The sequence below is a fragment of the Leptodactylus fuscus genome, chromosome 3 (genome assembly GCF_031893055.1).
Source record: "Leptodactylus fuscus isolate aLepFus1 chromosome 3, aLepFus1.hap2, whole genome shotgun sequence".
NCBI lineage: Eukaryota > Metazoa > Chordata > Amphibia > Anura > Leptodactylidae > Leptodactylus > Leptodactylus fuscus.
This window is the reverse complement of record NC_134267.1, coordinates 3,529,781-3,556,982: the sequence shown is the minus strand read 5'-3', so window position 1 is coordinate 3,556,982 and position 27,202 is coordinate 3,529,781. Positions and strand designations below refer to the sequence as shown.

The following is a 27,202-nucleotide window of genomic DNA, read 5'->3' as shown; positions in this document are numbered from 1 at the left end:
CCTGCACATTAAAGGGGTTCTCTCATCTCAGTATCTTAGCAGCTTTGCCTGCAGTCTGTTCTTCTCACTTCTTGTATTTCTCTCCCCCTCCCTCTTACCACAACACTTATACAGATCAGATAATATGCAGATGCTTGTACAGAATGGACTCAGTGTTATCTGTGTGTTTACATAGGGAAATAACAGACCAGACTTTATCAGCAAACTGCAATTAGCTGAATGATTGTCCTGCTGGCAAGAGCAGTGAGTAAGTGACGTCACGTGTCCTATCTCACAGGTCCAGGGTTATACCAATGCTGTGAAAACCATGGGAGTAATTAGGTCACATCGCAGGCAAACAAAGCAGAATTTCTAAAGCAATATATTTAGGAAAAGTCTTCAATTTACATAAGCTACCAGTTTATATAGAATCCTTAAGATGGGACAACCCCTTTAATTTCAGCTGCTGAATTGCAAGCGTTTCCTTGTAGATTTAATATGGGAGGAGCAGAGAAAAATGCAGCAAAAACTTGATGAAAAATGCTGTGGACAAAAACCACAATGGGTTTCCTCTCCAATTCGCTATGTGGAGCCTTTTACAATGTTCACACCAGCTTTCGGGTCTCCGTTGTTTAGGTCCTGTCCACTTGAAAAGCAGTTACTTGCGGACCGCATAGACTATAACGGGGTCTGTGGGGTTTCCGTAGGTTTTATACAGAATTCAGTGGAGAGAAAAGTCCTGCAAGGAGGACTTTAAGCAAAATCTGCAGCAGAGTCTCATACGGAGACACCAACGCAGATGTAAAGCTAAGCCTTAGTCTAAGTTTTCTCTTTTCCCTTTATCTTTCAGTTAGATTGGAAGCTCTTATGGACAAGACCTTCTCTCCTTTTATCTCAGTGTCTTCTAGAAATGTTTGCCACCTCCAGTACTTGTCAGACTACAGAGTAGACCTCACAGGTCTGGCGCCCCCTAGCCAATGGTGTGAGTGGTAGGGCAGTTTGGACAGAAGTGTTGGACTATTCCCAGGCTTCAGCCATGGCACACTTACCATTAGTATTGAGACAAGGAGAGACATTTCATTCTTCCCCTTACTTCTCACTATGTACGTTGTATAACAGATATAGCTCAGGCATTATAAAATGTGATTCCTCCGGCATATAAATATCCAATCCTGGCTGTATTTACAATCGGTGAGATTTCTGGAAATAGTCCAATAGATCTGCGCTCCTGGTGTCATAGGAAAGACAAGAATCTCCTGTTCATACAACACCAGCACCAAGTTTCTAGGTTTTATAACGCCTGTGATGTAGCATTGAAGTTATTTTCAGCTGGAGTTGAAAGAGAGTTCCCAAAATAAAATGATTATTTTTAATTATGTTAATCATAAAAATTCTATAATTAAATAGATACATATCTTGCATATATTTACTTTCATGGAACGTCAATTAGAGGAGCTTTATTGCTTCTGTCTGACCATCAGATATCGTGTGCGGAATAAGAGTTGGTGGAGGCGCCAGTTTGGCCTACAGACCTCACAGCCCTGCTTACAAGTCAAGGAAATGACCCAGCACATGACAAGCAGAAAGTAGAAGTAAAATATATATTTAACGTTCTAATCTCTTACCAAGCTTGAGCTGAAGAACTCCTAAGGGTCCCCCATGAAATCTCAGGAACAGAAGATTATATATATCGGCCCCATCGATGCAATGGGCTGTGGTGTGAGGGAACGTCCACTTCATGTCCACCAGGCTGCTGGACACATCAAACTGTTGACTGCATTGTAATGTGGATGTCGGGGCAATGTTTTCTGCAAGAAGCTGGACTTTAATGGGTGACAGAGCCATATCAAATATCTGAAGCTCTCCTTGGCTATTGCTCAACATAATAATACATCCGGCGGGGTGCCACTGAACTAATGCCGGCAAGAGATCAGCCTGGGCCAGAAGAGTCACTCTGCGCTGAGTTTCATAAAGAATTACCGACGAGTCTTCACAGCCAAGAACAAGCTTATCCTCGGCCCTATTCCTGCCACAACTTATGGCTCGGGAAGTCAGGGGAATTTTAGTGACTGAAACACATTGCATTTTGTTTCTTGCACATTCATAGATGCCGCTGTCCGCCATAGGCGCCTTGTCCGAATTCACTGAGTGCTCTACTGTATGTACCTGGTAAGGCTGAGTAATACTGAAGCTAGCATCGAGCAGATCGCCCTCTGTGCGGATGTAACTCAATACCTAAGAAGAAAAGCAGTAAATGTATCAGAGTAACCGACTGTCAATAGCATCATATACTGAGTATGGCAAACATTTAACAACTCCATACAATAAAGACCCATAGAAATGTATGATACACACAAAACAGCCCCAAGGGTAAAGATGACGTCTGTCTTCGCAGAGAGATCCTTAGGCTAGTTCTGCAACTTTTTCCATTTCTACCTTTTTTTTTTTTTCAAATTCCTGAGAAAGTTGCCTTATATGTAATAAATGTATAAATACATGTACTGGATGTATAGCTGTAGCTACATGGATCACCTCTTTGTAACCAGTAAGCCTGCTGGAGAATGCACCAGATCTATGTGGCTGTAAATATTCCTGTGAAAGGACCTTGGTTTGGATAGAAAATTAGGAAGGATTTTTGGAGGTGCAAACCACCTTACAATCCACCTTACAAATGCCTCCCAATTCTACCTTCACTTCACTGGGAGTCCAGCAGATTTTTTTCCTCTGGTGGATTTCTTTCAATCTGCTCCTGGCTCCCGCTGAAGTGAATTGGACAATTGGGAGGGGTTTCAGGCAGATTTTTCCTACAGATGTGTCTGTCCTTACCTCTTCTCTTGGCTGAATGTGTCACAAGAGCAGCATGGGCTTTCCAAGGCAATATTATTTTGCGACATTATGCCACAATGTAGTGGGGGTGTCAGGGAACCGCCGCTGTATTCCCTTGACTAGAAGCCAAAACAGCTATGAGTACACGGTCTGGGAGTTGGACCCGGGCCAGTCCGATATTGATCACCTATCCTGTGCACAGGTAATCAGTGTCCATTACCATTGGGTCTCGGACAACTCTTTTAAGGGTGGACACTTCTGCATTGAACCATTTTGAACAAATATTCAGAACCAATTTCCAAAAAATAACACCATTTGTGAGCGCCTTCTGTAAGGCACTGGCTGTGCCTCTTCCCTGCTACTTAAAAGAACATCCTGGCTCCCAGATTTTTCTGTTAATTGACCACATAGTCTATAGAGAAGCCTATGACCGCGGCTAGGTTATTCCATGCTCGCACTCCCTCAATATGCCTGTTTACTTGATACCAACCAATTTATACATCACATGTAGTGTTTTATGCACTGAGGGGAAGACAATATTGTGAGTGTTATTTTAATTGCAATTATTAGGAAACAAATGCGCTAAATCCCCGAGCAACAGGAAAGGAATTACATTAGAAATTTACAGCAGTGACCAGTGGAGATGCTGCAAATCACAAAGGACTCAATTTGGGAAATAGTGATTTAATCATTTTATTTTAATTACCTCTTCCTTGGGATTCTGCCACAGGATAAGGCTCACGTTGCAAAGAACGACACTGTGCTTTTCAACAGTACAATGGTAACACGCATATTAGGCTGTTTTTGATGTATTAAGACATTAGGGAGTGTTGCTCCAATGAAAGTTGTAATGAAAATAAATCATATAGGAGTCGAAAGCTCGAGGATTTATGAATTTGATGGCCAGGAGCCAATGTTTTTGGTGGGTTTTTTTATAATTTTTTTACACAAAGCACATCCTAAATCACGCAGGTCTCCAACACTTAATAGCACCTTTCATTGTATTGCGTTACAATCCAATATTAGCTGGACCCAACGTTTCTTCTTATTAATTCTGGAAGTCAAAGTAATAATCTAATAAATCAAAGAGCAGAATAAATGATAAATGATAAGCTGCGATCCAGCAGGAAAGGAACTCTCTCTAATGTGGTATTAAAGTTTTCTAAAAAATTGCAGAGATAAAAAGAAAATAAATTCTAGTTTTGACTCCAGTTCGGCTCATCAAGAAAATGACAACAATGGTCACATAGCGTCACCTGGGGACGACGTAGAGTAATCGGGGTGCTATGGATTTGCCATTGAAAAGGGGAGTCCCATCTCAGACTTGTATGTGCCGCCAGGAGATGACTTACTGCTGAACACATGCTTTTAAAGAATTTTTGGAACTGTTGTTTTTAATTTTACTAAATTGATATCTGTCTTTTAAAAAAGAATAATTCTAAAAACTTTGAAATTCCAACTTTTGCCACAAAGACTAAAACATTCTGTGACTTCATGTTTCCAATAGAAGGCTCATGGTCCATAGACATGATGGTGTGTGATCTAGGCACAGGTCATTGTATAGAGAGGGAAGTAGATGAGCTGTGAAGTCTGTGAACTACAAGGATCTATGAAATTTCCAACAGAGAATCTTACCTCCAGTCTGTTATTAGAACAGCCTAGAAGGACTATATTAGCCCTGTCTCTCTCACTTGATATTGGAGTCCAAGGTAAGACTTCATCATCAGGTATTCGCCACCAACAAATGGCAAGATCCTGTACGCAGTTCACTGCAATACGACGATTGAGGTGCCGAACCTTTGGTCCTGGTATATCAACATACGTCATCTATGGGGGAAAAAAATGATAAAAAAAGTGTAAAGGATTGTTACTGTATGTCAATTCTTACATATATATATATATATATATAATGATTCTTTTTTCCAAAATATTACCTTAGACTCATCTACAAATTCCTAAAATGTCTCTAACATAAACGTATTTTTGAGGAATAGCTTGGTACCTAGCCCTTGGCTGTCCTAGGCTCATGCCAGTAGCTGCTGCCTAGTACTGGGGCCCTCTTAGCTCTGTGAATATTTGCCCAAACAGCAGCAACGGACCTCGGCAGCAGCAAGAAGCAGCTGGATGATTGGGAATTTGGGTCCCTGCAGCGAGATTGAGAATATGGGGCTCAAGGAAGAAAGATACTGCTTGGCCTGACTATGCAACCTAGAGGTCATCTCAGCCCATATTATGTCTGCAGTCTAGAAAAATACACTGGGGAGTCTCTTAATCTACCTGGTATAAGATACTGACATGGTTGATATGCTGCATGATGGATATCTGTATGTACAAGGAGTGTGCGGTGCCTCACCTGGCTCAGCCCTCCAGATATATAGGTTAGGGTCACCCGAATCACACAGCATTATCCTCTTCGTTGCCAAGATATCAACATTTTAGTAAATATACTAATGAGATCCCGGGAGCCCTGAGGGTGTTGGCACTTAACTCTTTGGAGCAACGGCAACATCTTCATTGCTCCAAAGAGCTCATTAACAAAAGTGGCATCTATCTGTAAGCATCTATCTGTGGTTTCTGGTGACAGACTTCATTTAAGGGGTTTCCTAAAATTCAGATTGTTTTTATATAGGATCAAAATATGTAAATAAATTAACTATCCAAGATACTTTGCTAACATAAGTGACGCCCAACCGTCCGGTGGAAGTTACAGGTTCAGATTGACGGCAATTTGTAAGGTCCCTCCGATTGTAGGAACCAGGTGTGAATAAGACTACTTCTGATCCCTACTAGCCCTATGCTATAAAACCCTAATAATCTATAACATATTATATTTGTCTGTATTCTTTTAGGATGAAACTTGCTTTAATGTCATGTAGTCCAATAAACGACCACGTAAAAAACATATACAAATAAATACAAAAGCTGAAACTTAACACAATCTAATAGAACGGACTTAAAAAATACAGAAGATTTGCTCATTAAAATTACATTTCTATATTTCTAATTAGGAAGTAGACATACATTTAGATTTTTTTGCAACTTTTTTAGTGTACTTTCTGTTGCCTTTCACATCGGTTTATATTCTAATGATTCCATTTTCTAAAAGATTCTTCTGTGATAACTAAAATATTGATTTCCATCCTTCCACCCCCTTCAACCAGTGACTAAAATTTCTGCATGGTGATCCCCTAGAGCCATAAGATGAACTAGCAGATCAGATTGGCCGCAGACCAAAAAGTAACACACTGAAAATAACATTCATCTTCCCCAGCAACATAATAGATACACATATATTCTTTATGACAAGGTGTAACATGTCAGGGATCAGAACCAGAACCCATTGCAGAAAAAATGACTTTGCATATGAAATATTCTACAAAATAAAGTGATTTTTTTTATTTTTTGGGTTGTATTCCCAAGGTCCGTGTTCAACATCTGCATAGATGCACAGACAGACACGTTCTCCTGTCGTGGGAAGGGATGAGGATTAACTTAAAAAGGAATTTACTTCAACGACTCCAATCAATACTAAAATGTAGCGTCATGGTTGCCTGACGGCGGCGGTGGTGGCAGCGGCCTACATGAAGGATTTGAATCTGCTTGTTTTAAATGTCAAGCAGTAAGAAGAGACCGGAGCAAACGCCGCTGTTTCGGATAGATCACCGAACATTAAAAAAAAAAAAAAGTTCCACTATGTAAAAGCGAACGTCCCCATCTCTCCTCCTAAAATTAAAGACTACAAGGCACAAATACCCACTTTGTAGCAAAATCTATTCTTTCTGCATAATGTGGATGAGATACAGCTTCATGCGTAAAAGTTTATGCAGCTCTGGAGAATTGTGCTTCTATTTCTCGGGAACGGATTTGCTGAATTTATTATTCAAACTATGTTATTTTTGAGCATGGTTATTTGAAAACATGAGCTCGGCACCATCTGCGTGACACATGCCAAGGAAATATAGATTGCACTGCATTTCTGCTTAAGGAATTAAAGGAAGGTTGATAGCTTGAGAAAAAAAAAACAAAAAAAAAACACATATTTTGCCATTGCTGGTCAGCAATAATCGAAGCACTTTCTGGGGATTAAGCGCATGGCTAAGCCTACTGGACCAGACACTAGCAAAGGGCAGGGGGTCTTCTTATCAGAGAAATGCTTCTGGAGCCAGTCTCACTACAGGACAGATTGCTTTCATATTCCTGTCTGCAAGGCAACAAAGGATGGAAGTAATGCGATAATACCAGAGTGCAATGGGTGTTAAAAACCCCTTGCATTTATGTATTGTATTTAGTAAATAATCAGACTCATCCAAATTGTGATTTTGCCACTCAACCAATGCCATTAAAATCAAGGTTAATGCTTAGATAATCCTCCTGACGTCTTGATACGAATGATAAGGATTCTCATTTGCATGGCCACGCTGTTGCTGACCTTATTTGCGAAATACAAAGGATAAGACAGTCAGCATGAAACTTAACTACTGTGTGCTTTACAAGAAGGCCGGGCCTCTGTGCAGCTGGACACACTTCACAGGCTGCAACGCCAAACCAATCAATGTGAGAAGACAATCACCCTACCGGGCAATGGAGGCTACACCCTGAAGAGCGCACACCAGAGGCAGCAAGTCCTGTTGGCCTGGACCACTGCCAAATAATCAGGTTTTTCATGACTATAGGGCTCGTATAAATGAGTCTGATGAAGAAAAGCAGATTTATATCAAAACTTATCAGACCAAAGTCTGATACAGGTCAATACTTGCCAAAAGACTTTTTTTTTTTTCTTTCCATCCTGATGATCAAAGAACTTAAAGAGATAGATCTGGTTTAGGAAATATAGGGATCAGCCAGAAAATAAGAATTCGGGAGCCTCCTCAGACCTGCCTTGTGCTGTTCCTCTGGTCTCACCTAGACATGTAGGAATATATTGGGATCAGGTAGGAGGCAGATTCCAGGAATCATTAGAGGAATATTCCACCTCAACCCATTGATCCAGGGTTTTATACTGACTGCCAGATTGGAGTCGGGAAGGAATTTTTTTCCCCTGAAATGGGGCAATTGGCCGGAGCCTCATGGGGATTTATTTTTGCCTTCCCCTGGATCAACACTGTAGGGATTGTAGGGTTATGGGTTGGACGTGATGGACTGATGACTCCATCCAACCTCATCTATGATGTGACTATGTTACCCAGTGTCAAATTCCTACATATGTAAACCCACCTAAGGCTGAGGCCCCACGGTGCGGAAATGCAGCTTTTTTTGTTGCAGATTTTGTTGCGGTTTTTTGAGCCAAAGCCAAGAATGGATTGAGCAGAAGGGAGAAATATAAGAGCTTCCTATATATTTCCCATTCCTTATGCAGCCATTCTTGGCTTTGGCTCAAAAAACTGCAATAAAATCTGCAACAAAAAAAGCTGCATTTCTGCAATGTGGGGCCTTAGGGTGCATTCACACTGAGTAAACGCTAGCTTATTCTGAACGTAAAACACGTTCAGAATAAGCGGCGTCTAAAGCAGCTCCATTCATTTCTATGGGAGCGGGGATACGAGCGCTCCCCATAGAAATGAATGGGCTGCTTCTTTCACTCCGTGCAGTCCCATTGAAGTGAATGGGGAGTGCCGGCGTATACGGCAAGCTCTGCTCATGCCGGAGCGTACACGCCGGCACTCCCCATTCACTTCAATGGGACTGCACGGAGTGAAAGAAGCAGCCCATTCATTTCTATGGGGAGCGCTCGTATCCCCGCTCCCATAGAAATGAATGGAGCTGCTTTAGACGCCGCTTATTCTGAACGTGTTTTACGTTCAGAATAAGCTAGCGTTTACTCAGTGTGAATTCACCCTTAGTCTAAGGGGGCAAAAAAGGAAATAGGAGAGTCCAGAGACAACCAAAATTGCTAATTTACCTACAATAACGAATCTAAAATTCTCCCTCACTGCTCCTGTTTGGGTCCCTTGATGCTTCTCTGGGGGGTTTACAGTGTTAGAATAAAGTTATCAATGTGGAAGAAGGGGCACGATGTCTCCTTAAAGAGAAGTCACCTTTGAGGGCCTGATAGACCACATGACCATAGACGTGGGTCAGTAGGGGTACTATATAGAGCATGCATGGTCTTTCAGATTCTACACACCACAAGGTGACCTCCCTATGGAGACATGGCATCCCATCAGACTCACATCTATCACCTCTAGCCCTACCAGTACCCTGCTCTGCACTGACGAGGAGCAATAACCTTAAAACATCCGACGGTGGATGTCGGGTCTCTCTGACTTATAAATAGATATTTTGGTTTGGCTTTAATGCCAGTCAATGTCACTAGGTTTCTAAGAAAACCAAGCATTGACCTATAGGGAGCTACATCCTAAAAGGTGGCGCTAGTACAAGTTTTCCCTTTTCCATCAAGAAGAGCCTATTGGTATATTCCTTTACTAAAGGGGAGTTCTAACGCGCAGCCCTTGGTCTCTACTTTTTGGACCTGTCTTGACACACAGGACATACCTGAAAATGCCCACGTGACCAATCACTGGTTGCCGCATTGCCTTACTTCAGCTAGTGACTGGCCAGACAGGCTAATTCTTAAGTGTCCAGGTAGGACCAGGTGGAAATAGAAGGAGCGGAGGATCTGCGAGGTGAATGAAGACCATTTCATATATTGTAATCTATACTTCCCATTACTATTGTATAATGTCATGTAACGGAGTCGCCCAGTAATAATGTGACACTGCCATGGCGGATAAACCTCTGGAGCCGACACAAGACAGTATATGAGCGGGCGGGGGAGGGAATTCTCAGGCATTATAAATCAGGTATTTTAAAGAACGTTATTATTGTAACAATGTTTGTAATAGATTAATTTTTTATCATTAGAAAGTCCATCAGTCCATTTGGATCCAAAGATTAAAAAATATGACAATTTTGTTAAATTCTGGGGTTAATTTGTCTCAACTATTCCTATGAATATTTCAGTTCTTTTACATAAACAAAGCTCGCTCTCCTACAGAACAGAAATCCATTTCACAAGCTGACTACCAATATTGTTCTTTGCTCTAATCTTCATGTAATCCTGTTGGGGGGGATGTGTTGGTGAGATTCATCCGCAGAGCCGCTTGCTTGTATGGGGACTGTAAGCAGGTGAAGGAATACTTTGTTGGATTCTTAGACTACGTGTGAAAATCAGGAGGAGCGGCGCTTATAGACTGAACAAGTCCAGACGCCACGGAGATAGGTCTCTGAAAACGCACATAGGTCTCTGACCACGGAGATACGTCTCTAACCACGCAGATACGACTCTGACCACGTACATAAGTCTCTGACCACGCAGATAGGTCTCTGACCATGAAGATACATCTCTGACCATACACATAGGTCTCTGACCATGAAGATACGTCTCTGACCATACACATAGGTCTCTGACCATGCAGATACGTCTCTAACCACGCAGATACGACTCTGACCACGTACATAGGTCTCTGACCACGAAGATGTCTCTGACCACACACATAGGTCTCTGACCACGCAGATACGTCTCTAACCACGCAGATATGACTCTGACCACGTACATAGGTCTCTGACCACGCAGATACGTCTCTGAACACGCACATAGGTCTCTGACCACACACATAGGTCTCTGACCACGCACATAGGTCTCTGACCACGCACATAGGTCTCTAACCACGCACATAGGTCTCTGACCACGCACATAGGTCTCTGACCACACAGATACGTCGCTGACCACTGCTACTGTCCAATATTGTACTGCCAAAAAATAAGCAAAAAATCATTCTTGGCAATTTTTTTATTTCAATTTTAATTATTACTCTAACAATGTGAAATGTATGGTTTATAGAACAAGTTAAAAATAAATAAATAATGTGATTTAGCCGCACTCTAAGCGCACCAGGATCAGCTGGAACACGCCCTAGAAGTTTATACCCCTGGGTAAGGACCTTTGTTCCTGCAAGGTAAACAGCATGTGCGGCTCTCATGGTGCACAGCTTGAAAATCAATAATGGCTTGAAGGAAACCACCAGAGACCCCTGGAAAGGTTAATATAGAGACTCTCAACTCATTTCCCAAACTAACCCCTCATCTGTGCACAGGTGTCTCTACCATTACAAAGAGAAAGTGTCCGGATGACTCATGTGTACACCTGTGCTCATCGGAGAACAACCTGAAAACCTGTTCTGCGGGGCTTCTGCAAAGCAAACTTTAATAGACGGGAACATGCAATGAGAATAAAGACTGTATATAGCATCGCATTTTATTTCTGGATAGGTCAGCGTGGCTTAATAAACAGAATCAGACAAATATATATATAATATATATATATATATATATATATATATATATATATATCATGTTAGAAGACATTTATGAAAGCAGTGAGACGTATCAGCACTTCCTATAGATTTCCCATTTTTGTTGTACAAATTAAAGTTTATGGGTAATATACACATTCATGCCAACAGCATCTGTCTGCTGTATAGTCTGTCTACACACCAAGAAAGAGGGACGTAATAGTAACTGGTGAGAGGTTTTACACCTGCAACAAGTAAATTATTACTGCAGACTTACACCAATGTCAAGGCTGAAAAATGCAACGAGCTGCAGCAAAAAAACAGACAATTTTAGCATCTTGAAGACGAACACGCAGGAAATTCTGCAGATTGTTGGTCCCAACCGGGGCCCTGGGCTTAGTCTGGGCGCTCATATTTTTATATGTTTCACCTGTGCCTGTCATGGACAATCTTTACTTTCAAGTAGCAGCCCCATGATTACCAAATGCAAACATAGGGCCAGTCTACACAAGGCATGCTTAAATAGTTGCAAATGTCAAGCAGCAGAATTGGCTAATGTGTGGTATGTATATATATATATATATATATATATATATATATATATATATATATATATACACACTAAGTATATTGGGTGTCACACATATGGGCTAATTTGCAGGCTATATATATATAATATATATATATATATACGTGTGTGTGTTTTTTTTCTGTGTTACTGCATCTTTCCCAGTTCCAGACTGCAGCAATACTTCTTCTACCTGGGCAGCCACAGTTGATGGGACATTGTTGGGAGATAGGTGACCGCTTACAGCCCCTCTTCTGCACTGTCCACTGATTAGGATTTTCTCATTAACCCGCTTCCACCAGTAATACATTATAAATGGCTGAGGCCAGGCTTATCATTGTCACGGGGCTTGTGATTTAATTTAGATGTTTATTTCCAAACAGAGTGTCCTGCGGAGAGTCCTATGGTGCGCCATCTGTAGAGATCATTATGTCAGCGCCTCAGTATGTTTCCTGCTCTGAACTCCTAGGGTTTGTATTGTCACACACTTGTTTTAAAAAACAAAGCTGCTTTACTCTAAACCCGAGCCGGCCGCACCCACCGATGGACATCTGGACATTCACTAGCACAGATTCTCCCTGGGGTAAGGCCCGTCACCAAGGAGAGTTGTAAGGCCCACAGCCTCATTAGTGACAACCTGGAGACATCCGTATACACTCAGGAGCGAGGCAGGAGGGTTAGAACTGGAGGCTGCAACATGAAGAGGTGTCACTAATAGAGATGAGCGAACACTAAAATGTTCGAGGTTCGAAATTCGATTCGAACAGCCGCTCACTGTTCGAGTGTTCGAATGGGTTTCGAACCCCATTATAGTCTATGGGGAACATAAACTCGTTAAGGGGGAAACCCAAATCCGTGTCTGGAGGGTCACCAAGTCCACTATGACACCCCAGGAAATGATACCAACACCCTGGAATGACACTGGGACAGCAGGGGAAGCATGTCTGGGGGCATAAAAGTCACTTTATTTCATGGAAATCCCTGTCAGTTTGCGATTTTCGCAAGCTAACTTTTCCCCATAGAAATGCATTGGCCAGTGCTGATTGGCCAGAGTACGGAACTCGACCAATCAGCGCTGGCTCTGCTGGAGGAGGCGGAGTCTAAGATCGCTCCACACCAGTCTCCATTCAGGTCCGACCTTAGACTCCGCCTCCTCCAGCAGAGCCAGCGCTGATTGGCCGAATTCCGTACTCTGGCCAATCAGCACTGGCTAATGCATTGTATTGGCGTGATGAAGCAGTGCTGAATGTGTGTGCTTAGCACACACATTCAGCTCTACTTCATCGGGCTAATAGAATGCATTGGCCAATCAGCGCTGGCCAATGCATTCTATTAGCGTGAACTGAGTTTGCACAGGGGTTCTAGTGCACCCTCGGCTCTGCTACATCAGATTGCTACATCTGATGTAGCAGTGCCGAGTGTGCATCAGATGTGTAGTTGAGCAAAACTGACTCAGCACTGCTAAGTCTCTGCATTCGCATAGGAATGCATTGGCCAGCCTTCGGCCAATCAGCGCTGGCTCTGCCGGAGGAGGCGGAGTCTAAGGTTGGACCTGAATGGAGACTGGTGTGGAGCGATCTTAGACTCCGCCTCCTCCAGCAGAGCCAGCGCTGATTGGTCGAGTTCCGTACTCTGGCCAATCAGCGCTGGCCAATGCATTCTATTAGCCCGATGAAGTAGAGCTGAATGTGTGTGCTTAGCACACACATTCAGCTCTACTTCATCGGGCTAATAGAATGCATTGGCCAATCAGCGCTGGCCAATGCATTCTATTAGCTTGATGAAGCAGAGTGTGCACAAGGGTTCAAGCGCACCCTCGGCTCTGATGTAGCAGAGCTGAGGGTGCACAAGGGTTCAAGTGCACCCTCGGCTCTCCTACATCAGAGCCGAGGGTGCGCTTGAACCCTTGTGCAGCCTCGGCTCTGCTACATCAGAGCCGAGGGTGCGCTTGAACCCTTGTGCACACTCTGCTTCATCAAGCTAATAGAATGCATTGGCCAGCACTGATTGGCCAGAGTACGGAATTCGGCCAATCAGCGCTGGCCAATGCATCCCTATGGGAAAAAGTTTATCTCACAAAAATCACAATTACACACCCGATAGAGCCCCAAAAAGTTATTTTTAATAACATTCCCCCCTAAATAAAGGTTATCCCTAGCTATCCCTGCCTGTACAGCTATCCCTGTCTCATAGTCACAAAGTTCACATTCTCATATGACCCGGATTTGAAATCCACTATTCGTCTAAAATGGAGGTCACCTGATTTCGGCAGCCAATGACTTTTTCCAATTTTTTTCAATGCCCCCGGTGTCGTAGTTCCTGTCCCACCTCCCCTGCGCTGTTATTGGTGCAAAAAAGGCGCCAGGGAAGGTGGGAGGGGAATCGAATTTTGGCGCACTTTACCACGCGGTGTTCGATTCGATTCGAACATGGCGAACACCCTGATATCCGATCGAACATGTGTTCGATAGAACACTGTTCGCTCATCTCTAGTCACTAAACAATAACAATACACTAAAACACAATAATAATGTCATGTGAGGGCAACTCTGCTCACTGCCAGTGGATAAAAATCAGTCCGTGGTCATGTGATGTACGGTGTATGGTCATGTGATGTATGGTTTATGGTCATGTGATGTATGATTTATGGTCATGTGATGTACGGTGTATGGTCATGTGATGTACGGTCTATGGTCATGTGATGTATGGTTTATGGTCATGTGATGTACGGTCTATGGTCATGTGATGTACGGTCTATGGTCATGTGATGTATGGTTTATGGTCATGTGATGTACGGTGTATGGTCATGTGATTTACGGTCCGTGGTCATGTGATGCACGGTCCATGGTCATGTGATGTACGGTCCATGGTCATGTGATGTACGGTCCGTGGTCATGTGATGTGCGGTCCGTGGTCATGTGATTATACGGTCCGTGGTCATGTGATATACAGTCCGTGGTCATGTGATGTACAGTCCGTGGTCATGTGATTTACATTCCGTGGTCATGTGATGTACGGTCCGTGGTCATGTGATAAACATGGGTACACAGCTCGTTCCCAGGCAGATGACTGATTATAGTGATGGGACTATAACAAACTATGTACCTGTGTGATCATCACATGACCACGGACCTTACATCACATGACCACGGACCTTACATCACATGACCACGGACCTTACATCACATGACCACGGACCTTACATCACATGACCACGGACCTTACATCACATGACCACGGACCTTACATCACATGACCACGGACCTTACATCACATGACCACGGACCGCACATCACATGACCACGGACCGCACATCACATGACCACGGACCTTACATCACATGACCATGGACTGATTTTTATCCACTGGCAGTGAGCAGAGATCTACAAAACTGCGAGAAATTGATACAGAAAGAATATTGGGAAATTGTACAACTTTTTTAAATACAAACAATAACATTGCTCTCTCAGTATTGATCTGAAAGTGGACAACCCCTTTAATAACCAGGACAAGATCTGGTAATTTTTGGTCTTAGATCATCCCTTTAACTGTGCAGTGTGTTTCATTGGACACTTGTATACGTTCACTGCGCATCCGTATTAACTTTGGAGTGTTTGTAGACCAAATACACTGAAACCTCTTTGACAAGACCATTCCCTTCCCCACACCACCATCTTTGAGAAAACCACTCCCTTGAAGACCACTTTTTAATGCAATTTTTTGGGTCATTCTAAAGAAGTGTCACTGTATAGACACATTTCTCTATTGTATGACACGTTCTATAACACATTACGGTACGTGGCTTCTACTCATTGTAGAGCATTTGTAAATTTGCACTAGTAACCTACAGTCTCATACAGTCTCTATACCAGGGGTAGGGAACGTACGGCTCTCCAGCTGTTGCAAAACTACAACTCCCAGCATGCATACTGGCTCTGCTGTTCTGGGAACTCCCATGGAAGTGAATGGAGCATGCTGGGAGTTGTAGTTTCACAGCAGCTGGAGAGCCGAAGGTTCCCTACCCCTGATCTATACCATAACCATTGGAAAATCACTGGACAAGTAAAAGCCTCGGCTTACAAGAAATAGCAGAAAACATAATTCACTATTATAAGACACCACAATAAGACACCACATTATTGCACTTGCCTGATTTTTGCACCAATTGTGGCAGGAAAAAAAATAAAACACATTATAAAACTACCGTGTATGAAAACTGCCCTATACAAGGGAACAACACTGAATAACTTATATACAACCAGAGAGAATTATTTGATAGTGTCGGTGATTATGACCTGACGTGACCTGATTATTACACAACTGATACCCGGTATTGCTTGTGCGCATACGTTGCATTAATATGGGATTACCGGATCACTTCTTCACATTACTTTATAGTCATTCACTAAAATAAATCCATTCCAACTTCAGATGATTAAAATTAGATAAATGAGGAACTTTCCATGTTTAATCATTTATTGGCAGACCAGGAGAGGGGGCTGAATACTGAGTCTGTATTATTTTGTATACGCACCAATCATACAGCAATATAGAAGCTGCCGAAAATCAGGATAATGCATGAGATACAGGAATCATGTGATTCAGAGCTGCCAGTATACTGACTGTGTAAGTACAGGACGCCTTAGATAGGGCTGAGACTGAGACCTTGTGCCCCCATATCTGAATTGTACGTGACCGTCACTGCTGCGCCCGGCTCCTTGTTATACGTCTCTGCACCATGTATATGTCAGTTTTATATTGTGACAGTGTACTGGTTATTATAGGGATGATTAGCCCAAATGTGAATACTGTCCATAGATTTCCTTCGCAGGTATCTAATGGCCAGACAGCTTCTGTGATGTGGGAACATGCCCAAATCATTGGATGTCTGTATATGTATATGAAACGCGCTCTCCTGCAGCTCCGTGCACTGCCCACATGTGGACCTGCTAGCGGGATATTTGGGTGGAAAAGCAAACCATGCAGTAGTAGACAGCACAAGTGGTACAGAGATGTAGCACCGCCATCGTAGTGTGAGGTGACATGGGGTAAGGAACTTGGAGAACTACTAAGTGGAGAAGAAGACATTTCTTTAGTAAGATATATTACAATGTTCCTTACATTCACCTGCACTAGTCACCCATAAACATGTATTTGATATAACTGGGAGTAAGTCCGTCGGTGCAAAGTATTTCTGATTCTAAGGCTTCTTGTTATAGATGAGAATTAGAAAAAAAAAACAAAAAACAGTCAATCATTTATAAAGGGATCAGAATATGCACAGCTCATTACCAGGCAGATGTCTGATTACTGTGCTATGACTATAACGAGCTGTGCACCTGTGTGTCCATCACATGACCATGGAGTGTACATCATATCACGTGACCATGGACTGTACATCATATCACATGACCATGGACTGTACATCACATCACATGACCATGGAGTGTACATCATATCACGTGACCATGGACTGTACATCATATCACGTGACCATGGACTGTACATCATATCACATGACCATGGACTGTACATCACATCACATGACCATGGAGTGTACATCATATCACGTGACCATGGACTGTACATCACATCACATGACCATGGAGTGTACATCATATCACGTGACCATGGACTGTACATCATATCATGTGACCACGGACTGTACATCATATCACGTGACCATGGACTGTACATCATATCACGTGACCATGGACTGTACATCATATCACGTGACCATGGACTGTACATCATATCACATGACCATGGAGTGTACATCATATCACGTGACCATGGACTGTACATCATATCACGTGACCATGGATTGTACATCATATCACATGACCATGGACTGTACATCACATCACATGACCATGGAGTGTACATCATATCACGTGACCATGGACTGTACATCATATCATGTGACCACGGACTGTACATCATATCACGTGACCATGGACTGTACATCATATCATGTGACCACGGACTGTACATCATATCACGTGACCATGGACTGTACATCATATCATGTGACCATGGACTGTACATCATATCACGTGACCATGGACTGTACATCATATCACATGACCATGGAGTGTACATCATATCACATGACCATGGACTGTACATCATATCACGTGACCATGGATTGTACATCATATCACATGACCATGGACTGTACATCACATCACATGACCATGGAGTGTACATCATATCACATGACCATGGACTGTACATCATATCACGTGACCATGGATTGTACATCATATCACATGACCATGGACTGTACATCACATCACATGACCATGGAGTGTACATCATATCACGTGACCATGGACTGTACATCATATCATGTGACCACGGACTGTACATCATATCACGTGACCATGGACTGTACATCATATCATGTGACCACGGACTGTACATCATATCATGTGACCACGGACTGTACATCATATCACGTGACCATGGACTGTACATCATATCACGTGACCATGGACTGTACATCATATCATGTGACCATGGACTGTACATCATATCACGTGACCATGGATTGTACATCATATCACATGACCATGGACTGTACATCACATCACATGACCATGGAATGTACATCATATCACGTGACCATGGACTGTACATCATATCATGTGACCACGGACTGTACATCATATCACATGACCATGGACTGTACATCATATCATGTGACCACGGACTGTACATCATATCACGTGACCATGGATTGTACATCATATCACATGACCATGGACTGTACATCACATCACATGACCATGGATTGTACATCATATCACATGACCATGGATTGTACATCATATCACATGACCATGGAGTGTACATCATATCACGTGACCATGGACTGTACATCATATCATGTGACCACGGACTGTACATCATATCACGTGACCATGGACTGTACATCATATCATGTGACCACGGACTGTACATCATATCACGTGACCATGGACTGTACATCATATCACGTGACCATGGACTGTACATCATATCACGTGACCATGGACTGATTTCTATTCACTGGAAGTAACACTGAATGACAGCAAGCAATGATCTAGAAAAATGATATGGAAAATATATTGAAAGACAGCATTTCTTTTCATTCTAGAAACAATAACATTTATTTTCTGAATCTGGACATCTCCTTTAAGAAGCTCCATTACACCGCCTCGCCCTTCGGAAGGTGATAACTTTGCACAACCCCTTTAAATGAATGTTTTAAAAGTTACAAAATAGTTGAATTTTATATTCAGATAAAAATAGTAACTAGAGGAGACCAAACCCCCCAGGATTTATCTCTCAGGCCTTGGCTTGTAACATGTGACAGTGTCGCGTCTGCTTTACTTATTCCCACATAAAAACTTTGAATTTCAGCAATTTTTCCTTTAAAAAGTTAAGCTTGGATCTAATAAAACGGCCCCGGTGACTTTTTCCCCTTAACATTCGGTCCGCTCCCTAGAGAATGAACATTAAACCAAGTGCTGTGAACCTGTGGGTGACAGAGAAGATAAAATGATAATTTGCCAGACACTTTAACTTGAAAGAGCATGTCAATGTCAAGCCTCGGTTCTCTGGACTGGAAACAGGAGTTTATCTTGCCTTGCTGTGGCCGCGTTCAGGTGGTTCTGTGCATTTTTTACATTACAGCTAACTTTGCGGTGGACAGCTATGCTGAACGTACAAGTCAATATGGAATAGGGGTCTTGAACTGAAACAGCCTGAAAAATGTATGAGCTGCTCTCATCTCTTCCTTGCAGATGGGTTTTTCCTTCCAGGCAAAATCAAATGTAATATACTGAGACCTAAATTAAACACTTGCTCCAAAACAGCTCTGCAGATGCAAAGCCCCTGATACAAGGAAACACATTACCTGTAAAACTGGCACCGGAGAGACGGCGGCGCTTTATTCCTGTCCACAATCCTGCCAATCACTTGCTGATTTTGTTTTTGAGGCATTTATGAGACTAATGACGACGACTCCTGGCTGAGCGAGGAGAGCGGCCATATAACGGTGTACACATAGTGGCGACAATTACATCTCCTTGTCTCGTGTAAGGTTTATGTACGGAGCAAAGTTTTTACTAAAATCAAATTGTAAGACGTGGCCTGGAGGTGCGGCATCACGACCTGGTGACTAAGAGTCATTTATTTACTCCTTACTTGTATAGAGGCAACATGTTCTGTAGTGCTGTACATAGCTGTGGCCGAGCTAACATGGACTCTAAATGTCAGGGTGTATTCCCTGTGATGTGCGCAGAAACCCCCTTGCACCCAGCGTATGGTGAAAGCAAAGCCAACTGTGCATGCCTGCTGGCCGCAAGAAAATGGACGCTTGCACAGAATTGTAAGTGGCCATTTTCTCGTGACTGGCAGGCATGCGCAGTCAGCTGCCCAAGGCCTAGAAGTTGGAAGCCACCGCCAGAAGAAGACTCATTCCTGAAGAAGATGGAGAGTTCTCTCGCAGCATTGTTGTTTGTGCTGGGGCCGCCCCCGATGCTGTGAGAGAACTCATTTGCATATCAGCAACAAACAGGATTTTAACCAAACAGTGGGGTGGAGAAGACATCTAAAGGTAGGAGAAGAATAGCCTTCAACCGTCACATAAGAAGAACATGACCCAATGAGCCGGTTATTAATGGTAGTGAGAGACTGCAGACAACCCAAACACAAGCAGACGGACAGACTGCATGGCGGCTTTCATACCCACAACCATCATATTGCCCGGCCGTAGCTAGCCAGCGGCACATTGCAGACAGGACATTGGTTTACTAGAGAAGATTTCCTTTTCTCTTTTCTAATGCCACTGTCAGTATCAAGAGATGAGAAGACCGATTGCCCAGTATATTATGTGAATTAAAAATTATTAAAGCAAAGTAACACTGAATAATATTTTTTTCAATGACTGTAAGGAAGGACTGACCGTATGGTGGAGAAATAGCCATCACCTAACACTAAGCAATGCACAAGAAAGAGAATATAAAATAATATAATGTAATGTAATAATAATAATAATAATAAAATACAATGTAACTATAATATAAAATGTAATGTAATATAATAATAATAATAACAATATTCCACCACTCCTTCTTTCCTCTTGTCATTTCTATTTGTATTATTATATCTCATAGGACTCTATAAGGGTTTCTTTACTGTGTGTCAGGAGATGGGCTGTATGTAGATGTAAGACAACTGGCAGGAGCAGAAGCCTGTTGGCATTTTTTCGGTTTTCATTTATTACTCCTCCCCTCCCCCACCTCCAAACCCCATAATTTTTTTATTTCTCCGCTCTCAGAGCCATATGAGGTCTTAATGTTTGCAGGACAATTTGTTCTTCCTGATGCCGCCATTAATTATTCTGTACAACGTACTGACAAGCTGGAAAATAATTCAGAATGGGGTGGAATTGAAGAAAAACTGCATTTATGAGATATTCTTACGAGCTTCGTTTTTACGGCGTTCACTGCGCAGCCACAATGACCTGTCCCCTGGAATACCAAATTTCTATGGTTTTATTTATATTTTAACCCCTTAACAAAAATTCAAAACTGTGTAAAAAAAAAAAAAGTTTTTTCTAAAAGTCGCCATATTCTAACACCTGTAACTTTTTTATACTTCCGTGTACAGGGATGTATAGGGCGTCTTTCTTTGCGGGGCCGGGTGTACTGTTTAGTTCTACCATTTTGGGGAATTGCTTTTGCTTTGTTCACTTTTTATTCAAATTTTTATCAGAGGCAAAACAGTGAAAAAATAGCAGTTTGCCACTGTTGATTCCTTTTCCCATCACAGCGTTTACCGTGCGGGAAAAATATTTTTATAGATTTGTAGAGCGGGCGATTTTCAAACACAGGGAGACCTAATGTGTATGTGTGTCACAGTATTTAAGTACTTTTATATGTGTTCTAGGGAAAGGAGTTTTTTGTATTATTTTAAAATGAAGAGAAAATAAGTGTGGGGGAGGGTCACTTCCACGTGGCGATATCTCAGGCATTATAAAACTTAGAAACTTGCTTCTGCTGTCATATGAAAGAGAAAATTCCCGACTGTGTTCAACTGGTGATATCTCTGGAAATTATAGAAGTGTATCCTTAGTATCATATGAAAGAAGACAGTCTCCTATGTCCTTCAAAGGGAAGCACGGACAGATCTCAATAGAGAAGCAAGAGAAAGAATGAAAAAATTCTGGATCTCACTGAAAGGAGCCAACGTTAGTTAATAAAGTAGATTACAAAATGTATTAACGACATGAAAGCTGCCAGAAAATCTACATTTGTTTGAAAGTTTAATTATACTTTAATAGAGGCCAGAAAATAAAGATAATCTGCTAAGATTGGGTTGTAAGTAGGGTTGAGCGATTGGGATTGGAAAAGATCGGATTCTGATTGGCGATCGAGTAAATTTCATGATCGCGATCGGAATTCCGACCCGATCTTTTCCAGATCAAGATCGGAGGTTATCTTAAGATCGGCTCAACCCTAAAAGTGACTTTTCCCATAGAGAAGCATTGACTAGGGTTGAGGATCAGGATCGGAAAAGATCAGATTCCGATTGGCGATCGAGCAAATTTCATGATCGAGATTGGCTGGAAAATGATCGGAAATCAGATTTTAAAATTGATCTTGAAATCTCAAGATCGGCTCAACCCCACTCTTAAGCTAAGGCCCCACGTTGCGGACCACAGCCAAAAATGCTGCAGAAAAGACCGTGGTGGAAATGCATAGCTTCTTTTTCTGCAGCGCTTTACACAGACAGCCTGCAGACTTTCTGTCCCTATTATACCTATATATTATACCTATATATTATACTTATACTACTTATACCGAAACTGCCAGTTTTTCTGCAGGTATAATGGACTTGCTGCAATGGTTCTTGAAATTGAAGCATTTTGGCTGAGGATTTTTTCCTGCAATGTGTGGATGGGATTAGCCACTTTCGCAGCTACTGTAATATGGCGTATTTGCAATGTGAGGCCTTCGGTTCAAAAAGAAATGAGCCTTTGCTAGGTACCTGCTGCACAATAGCCTTTCTGTGTGATATTCACCGCGGCCTCGTGTTCTTGCTATAAAGACAGTGAGACATCAGTAGGTGACCGCGCGTACCTTCATATCCAGCGAGGAGAGTTTTTCCATGTGCTTGTTTATGTCAGGAGATCCAGTCTTCTTTGTAAACTGAATAAGACAAAGTTTGTTTTCCTTGAGAAATGACAAGATGATGAAAGTGTCGGCGAACACGGCTGAAACACAAAGAGGATAAAGAAGGTGTTACCGCTGTACTGTGGGCTTCTGGTACCAGAACAAATGAGTTCAGCTCGGCACAAAGACAACTCTACGAGCCAATTCTGTAAAATATTATTTTGGTAATCTCCTAAAGCACATCAACATGTCATCTTGTGAGTCCCCCTTGGAAATGAGAAATAAATCTCACAGAGGATTCGGAGCAAGCACTAAATTACATTATGCAAAGCTATCTCTCAGATCACGCGTGCTTTCTGTCCTTCGGCTTTCTTGCTCGCTCCCTCCTCCTTTTGTCTTAAGCTATTTCCAGACAAGCACTTCAGCTCCAGTGTCAGGTGTCAAAGAGATGCCAAAATAAACCAACATTAAGTTCTGTAGGTTTCTCACCAACTCCTGATACTCCCTGCACTGGGAACTGAGCAAGGAGTAAGAATCCATTTCCTTCAATGTGTATTACACAGAGGTCGCCATATTTCTGTGGACAAAACTAGAAGCGACGTCAATATCATTTACCTACAGGCAGAATGCAGACCTATGTGTCACTATGGTAACAGACTACAAACATTTGGTAGTCGGATCCTGCAGTCACACGGCTTCCTTCTGTCTCCTGCGTCTCACCAATACACTGTAGCCAGGAGTAGGAGTATAACTGCAGCATCCACCCTCCAGTCCCAGCTTCATTATTGATTGGTTGAAATCCGGCGCGTGCGCAGTAGTGCTCCCTCCGGAGCTACTGCGCACGTTCTGGCATCATTTTTCTCAATGGCAGTGCGCACGCGCCGGATTTGATCCAATCGGATTTGAACCGCCGGAAGAAGACGACGATGAAGCTGAGATGGAGGGCGTCGCCGAAAGAGGAAGGCGTGCTAGAAGATGACGTCGGATCGTGTACGACCGCCCAGCGCGCACACTAAGGTATGATTTACATCTATATTTTTATAGTTTTATTTTAAACCGTTGGGGGGGGGAAATAAGATTAGCGGTGTCTGAATGGCCTCTTTAAAGCCTATTCCCGCATGTGTGGGGCTCATACAGCATCATTTTGATGATAGAGCCCCTGTAATAGATGAATAGGCTTCATAACAAACATTATTTAATTTCACAAGATGTCTGTCCACACTGATCCAAATGAGACCAAAAGCGAATCTATAGACATTCCCCGCATGAAATAAAGGTGGAAATTGTTGAGCTTTACTCATAAAATGAGAGTCCCCTGCAAATGTATTATTAGATGAGTCTCTGTGTTCAGTCTCCTTTGCGGTTGTCACTCCTCTAGGTCATGTGACTCGCACTGCTCTACTCTAGGTCATGTGACTCGCGCTGCTCTCCTCTAGGTCATGTGACTCGCCCTGCTCTCCTCTAGGTCATGTGACTCGCCCTGCTCTACTCTATGTCATGTGACTCGCCCTGCTCTACTCTATGTCATGTGACTCGCCCTGCTCTACTCCATGTCATGTGAGTCGCCCATCTCTACTTTATGTCATGTGACTCGCCCTGCTCTAGTCTATGTCATGTGAGTCGCCCTGCTCTACTCCATGTCATGTGACTCACCCTGCTCTACTTTATGTCATGTGACCCGCCCTGCTCTAGTCTATGTCATGTGACTCGCCCTGCTCTACTCTAAGTCATGTGACTCACCCTGCTCTGCTCTATATCATGTGAGTCGCCCTGCTCTCCTCTATGTCATGTGACTCGCCCTGCTCTCCTCTATGTCATGTGACTCGCACTGCTCTACTGTATGTCATGTGAGTCGCCCTGCTCTACTCTAGGTCATGTGACTCGCCCTGCTCTACTCCATGTCATGTGACTCGCACTGCTCTACTGTATGTCATGTGAGTCGCCCTGCTCTACTCTAGGTCATGTGACTCGCCCTGCTCTACTCCATGTCATGTGACTCGCACTGCTCTACTGTATGTCATGTGACTCGCACTGCTCTACTGTATGTCATGTGACTCGCCCTGCTCTACTGTATGTCATGTGACTCGCCCTGCTCTACTGTATGTCATGTGACTCGCCCTGCTCTACTCTATGAACAAGCAGGAGGAGTAAAGTGGAGTCAGTGACATCAAATCAAACTGGACCGTAGAGCCAGAACATTGGCAGAAGAGCCTGAGCTCTAATTATTGGGGTGTTGGTGGCCCCTCATCTATATGAGCACGTCTGTTTATCTAGTGCACTGTTACAATGTTTTATTTCCCCACATTATTCCCCTTTTAGTATAGAAAACTTTTAAAGGCTCAGAGCCAGAGGCTACACTGTGGTCGCATCCAACAGCCCTTCACTATCTACATCCTATCTGGCTTGAATAGTAAAAGTAGATTTACTCGTGGATATAGAAATTCTGTGACTGGAAATCAATCCTATACATGTGATGGGGAGCTACCTTCCAAAAGGTGGAGCAAATTCCTCTTTTTACCCCTTCAGACCACTTCAGAGCTCTCACACTGATTACAAAGCTGTCGGTGGAGTTGCAGGGCCTTGGCTATTATTCCATTATGCCCTTAGGTTTCCTTGAAAACCAGATATTAATCTATAGGGATCTAACTTCCAATAGGCGGCGCTAGGAGCAAATTCTTCCTTTTGACCAATGTGATCTTATTTGTTTATTTTGCACCCAGAATTCTTAGCAGGACACGCAAGGTCTAATAAGTCCCTGTACCAGTCTCTCCCTAATGAGACACATCACCCATTTTAATAGACTTACTGCACATGGATTTCTAAAATAGATCTGGTATGTGTGAATAAAACCTTACAATGATCTGTGGGTTCGTATATGAATGGTAATCTGAATCTACACAAGATCTTCATGTCAACCCTGCACGAGATCAGGAAATGTATTTGCCAAACACTTTGAGCAGTCCTTAGAATATATTTTTGCACCAAAAAGACATTCATAGAGATGTTAAAAGGGAGATACGAGAGATGGTTCCTCTAACACGGGATCGCTTAGAGCTTCTGCTATTTGTGAACATTCAGTTTGGGCTCCAGACAAACAACTGAGCACAAAATGGCCCAGAACAAACATTTGTGCGGCCTCTCGAGGCACCTGGATTTTTTCTAGAAGGTCTTATTTAATGCAAACAGTACGCAACAACAAATGTCTTATTTGCGGTCAGATAATGGAGTAAATGAAGTTCGTTCTTCAAAGTCCAGTGGTAATTGTCCTATTCCATAAATCTTTGAAGTCGGTGAGTGGTGCGGAGTGTTGTAACTGCAGCATTACAAGCAATTACCTGTCGTGCCGGTAAGTCCCCGGTGGCAATCATTAGCCTACCTGTTGTCACACTATTTCTGCTGTGCATCTGTTAATGTAAGCAACTGATTTGCACATGGGTGTAATTACCATCGCTGATGGGGTTGGAGATGAGCTTCCCCACCAGGGTCCTGTCAATCACCACCTTATCCAGCTGCGGCCCTGAAAGGCTTATGGACACGAGCACACCTGAACCGAAGAGAAGCTGAAACACAAAGAAAGAACAATCAGATGTGAATGGCGCTTGTATATTACTGTACACCGACATTTACACAATCCTCATATCCGATAATACAAACTAAGAGGTGTCACTTGTTATTGAGGCTTCACAAAATAAAGTTCTTTAAGAAAACAAAGAAACTTTTTTGCAAAGGGGATGAGATGCAAATGAATAACATGACAATTAAAGCAATGCTTACATAAAATATCTAATGCTTTCCTCTTTGATCTTTGGGCAGAGCTTCTTCCTATTTCCAGTCCCCTCTATTTCTGATAAACGGCCCCGGGTTCCCTACTACCCTCTGCACTCGGCTGGTCCATCCAAGAACAATGGGGGTGTCTCAGATATCCTGTGTATACTGGACTGAGACACAGAGCCTGTACCCCAACATGGCAATAATGCAAAGTACAGCTCAGACTGCAAAAATAAAGCCCCAGTGACAAAAAGTCAGGAATGAAGACGGCAACACAAAGCAGCTTTATTTTTTATGAACTGAATTTTTATTAACATTTTACATAAAGAATGCTGGAACATTGACAGATGATGGGAATGGGAAAGACAAACAGGACCCCCCACTATGCTCCGGCACCCATGTTGTATACTGTAGTTACACACAAAACGGTAAAGATAGATAGTGAAAGAAACCGGCCGAGGGACGAGAGAAGTAAGAGACATCAGGAGACATCTTAGGGTATGTTCATATGGCAGAAAACAAAGAGGAATTCCTCTTCATTTTCCGCCGCCGACGTTTTCGCCTATGGTCTAGCAGCGGCGTGATGCTGATACAGAGCATTGGCA

At 42.7% G+C, this 27,202-nt stretch overlaps 2 protein-coding genes across 2 annotated transcripts in view; one reads left to right on the top strand and one right to left on the bottom strand.

Annotated features, from left to right (window-relative positions):
- The window catches only part of OTX1 (orthodenticle homeobox 1), a 388,453-nt gene that overhangs the window by 163,134 nt on the left and 198,117 nt on the right, over positions 1 to 27,202 (top strand). The window lies entirely within an intron of this gene.
- The window catches only part of WDPCP (WD repeat containing planar cell polarity effector), a 224,595-nt gene that overhangs the window by 125,831 nt on the left and 71,562 nt on the right, over positions 1 to 27,202 (bottom strand). Inside the window, exons 7-10 of the mRNA XM_075266977.1 lie at positions 26,275 to 26,389; positions 22,797 to 22,930; positions 4,441 to 4,632; positions 1,605 to 2,214 (exon numbers count right to left, since the gene is read on the bottom strand). Coding sequence (XP_075123078.1) covers positions 1,605 to 2,214; positions 4,441 to 4,632; positions 22,797 to 22,930; positions 26,275 to 26,389 — 1,051 coding nt within the window. The remainder of the gene's footprint in view (positions 1 to 1,604; positions 2,215 to 4,440; positions 4,633 to 22,796; positions 22,931 to 26,274; positions 26,390 to 27,202) is intronic.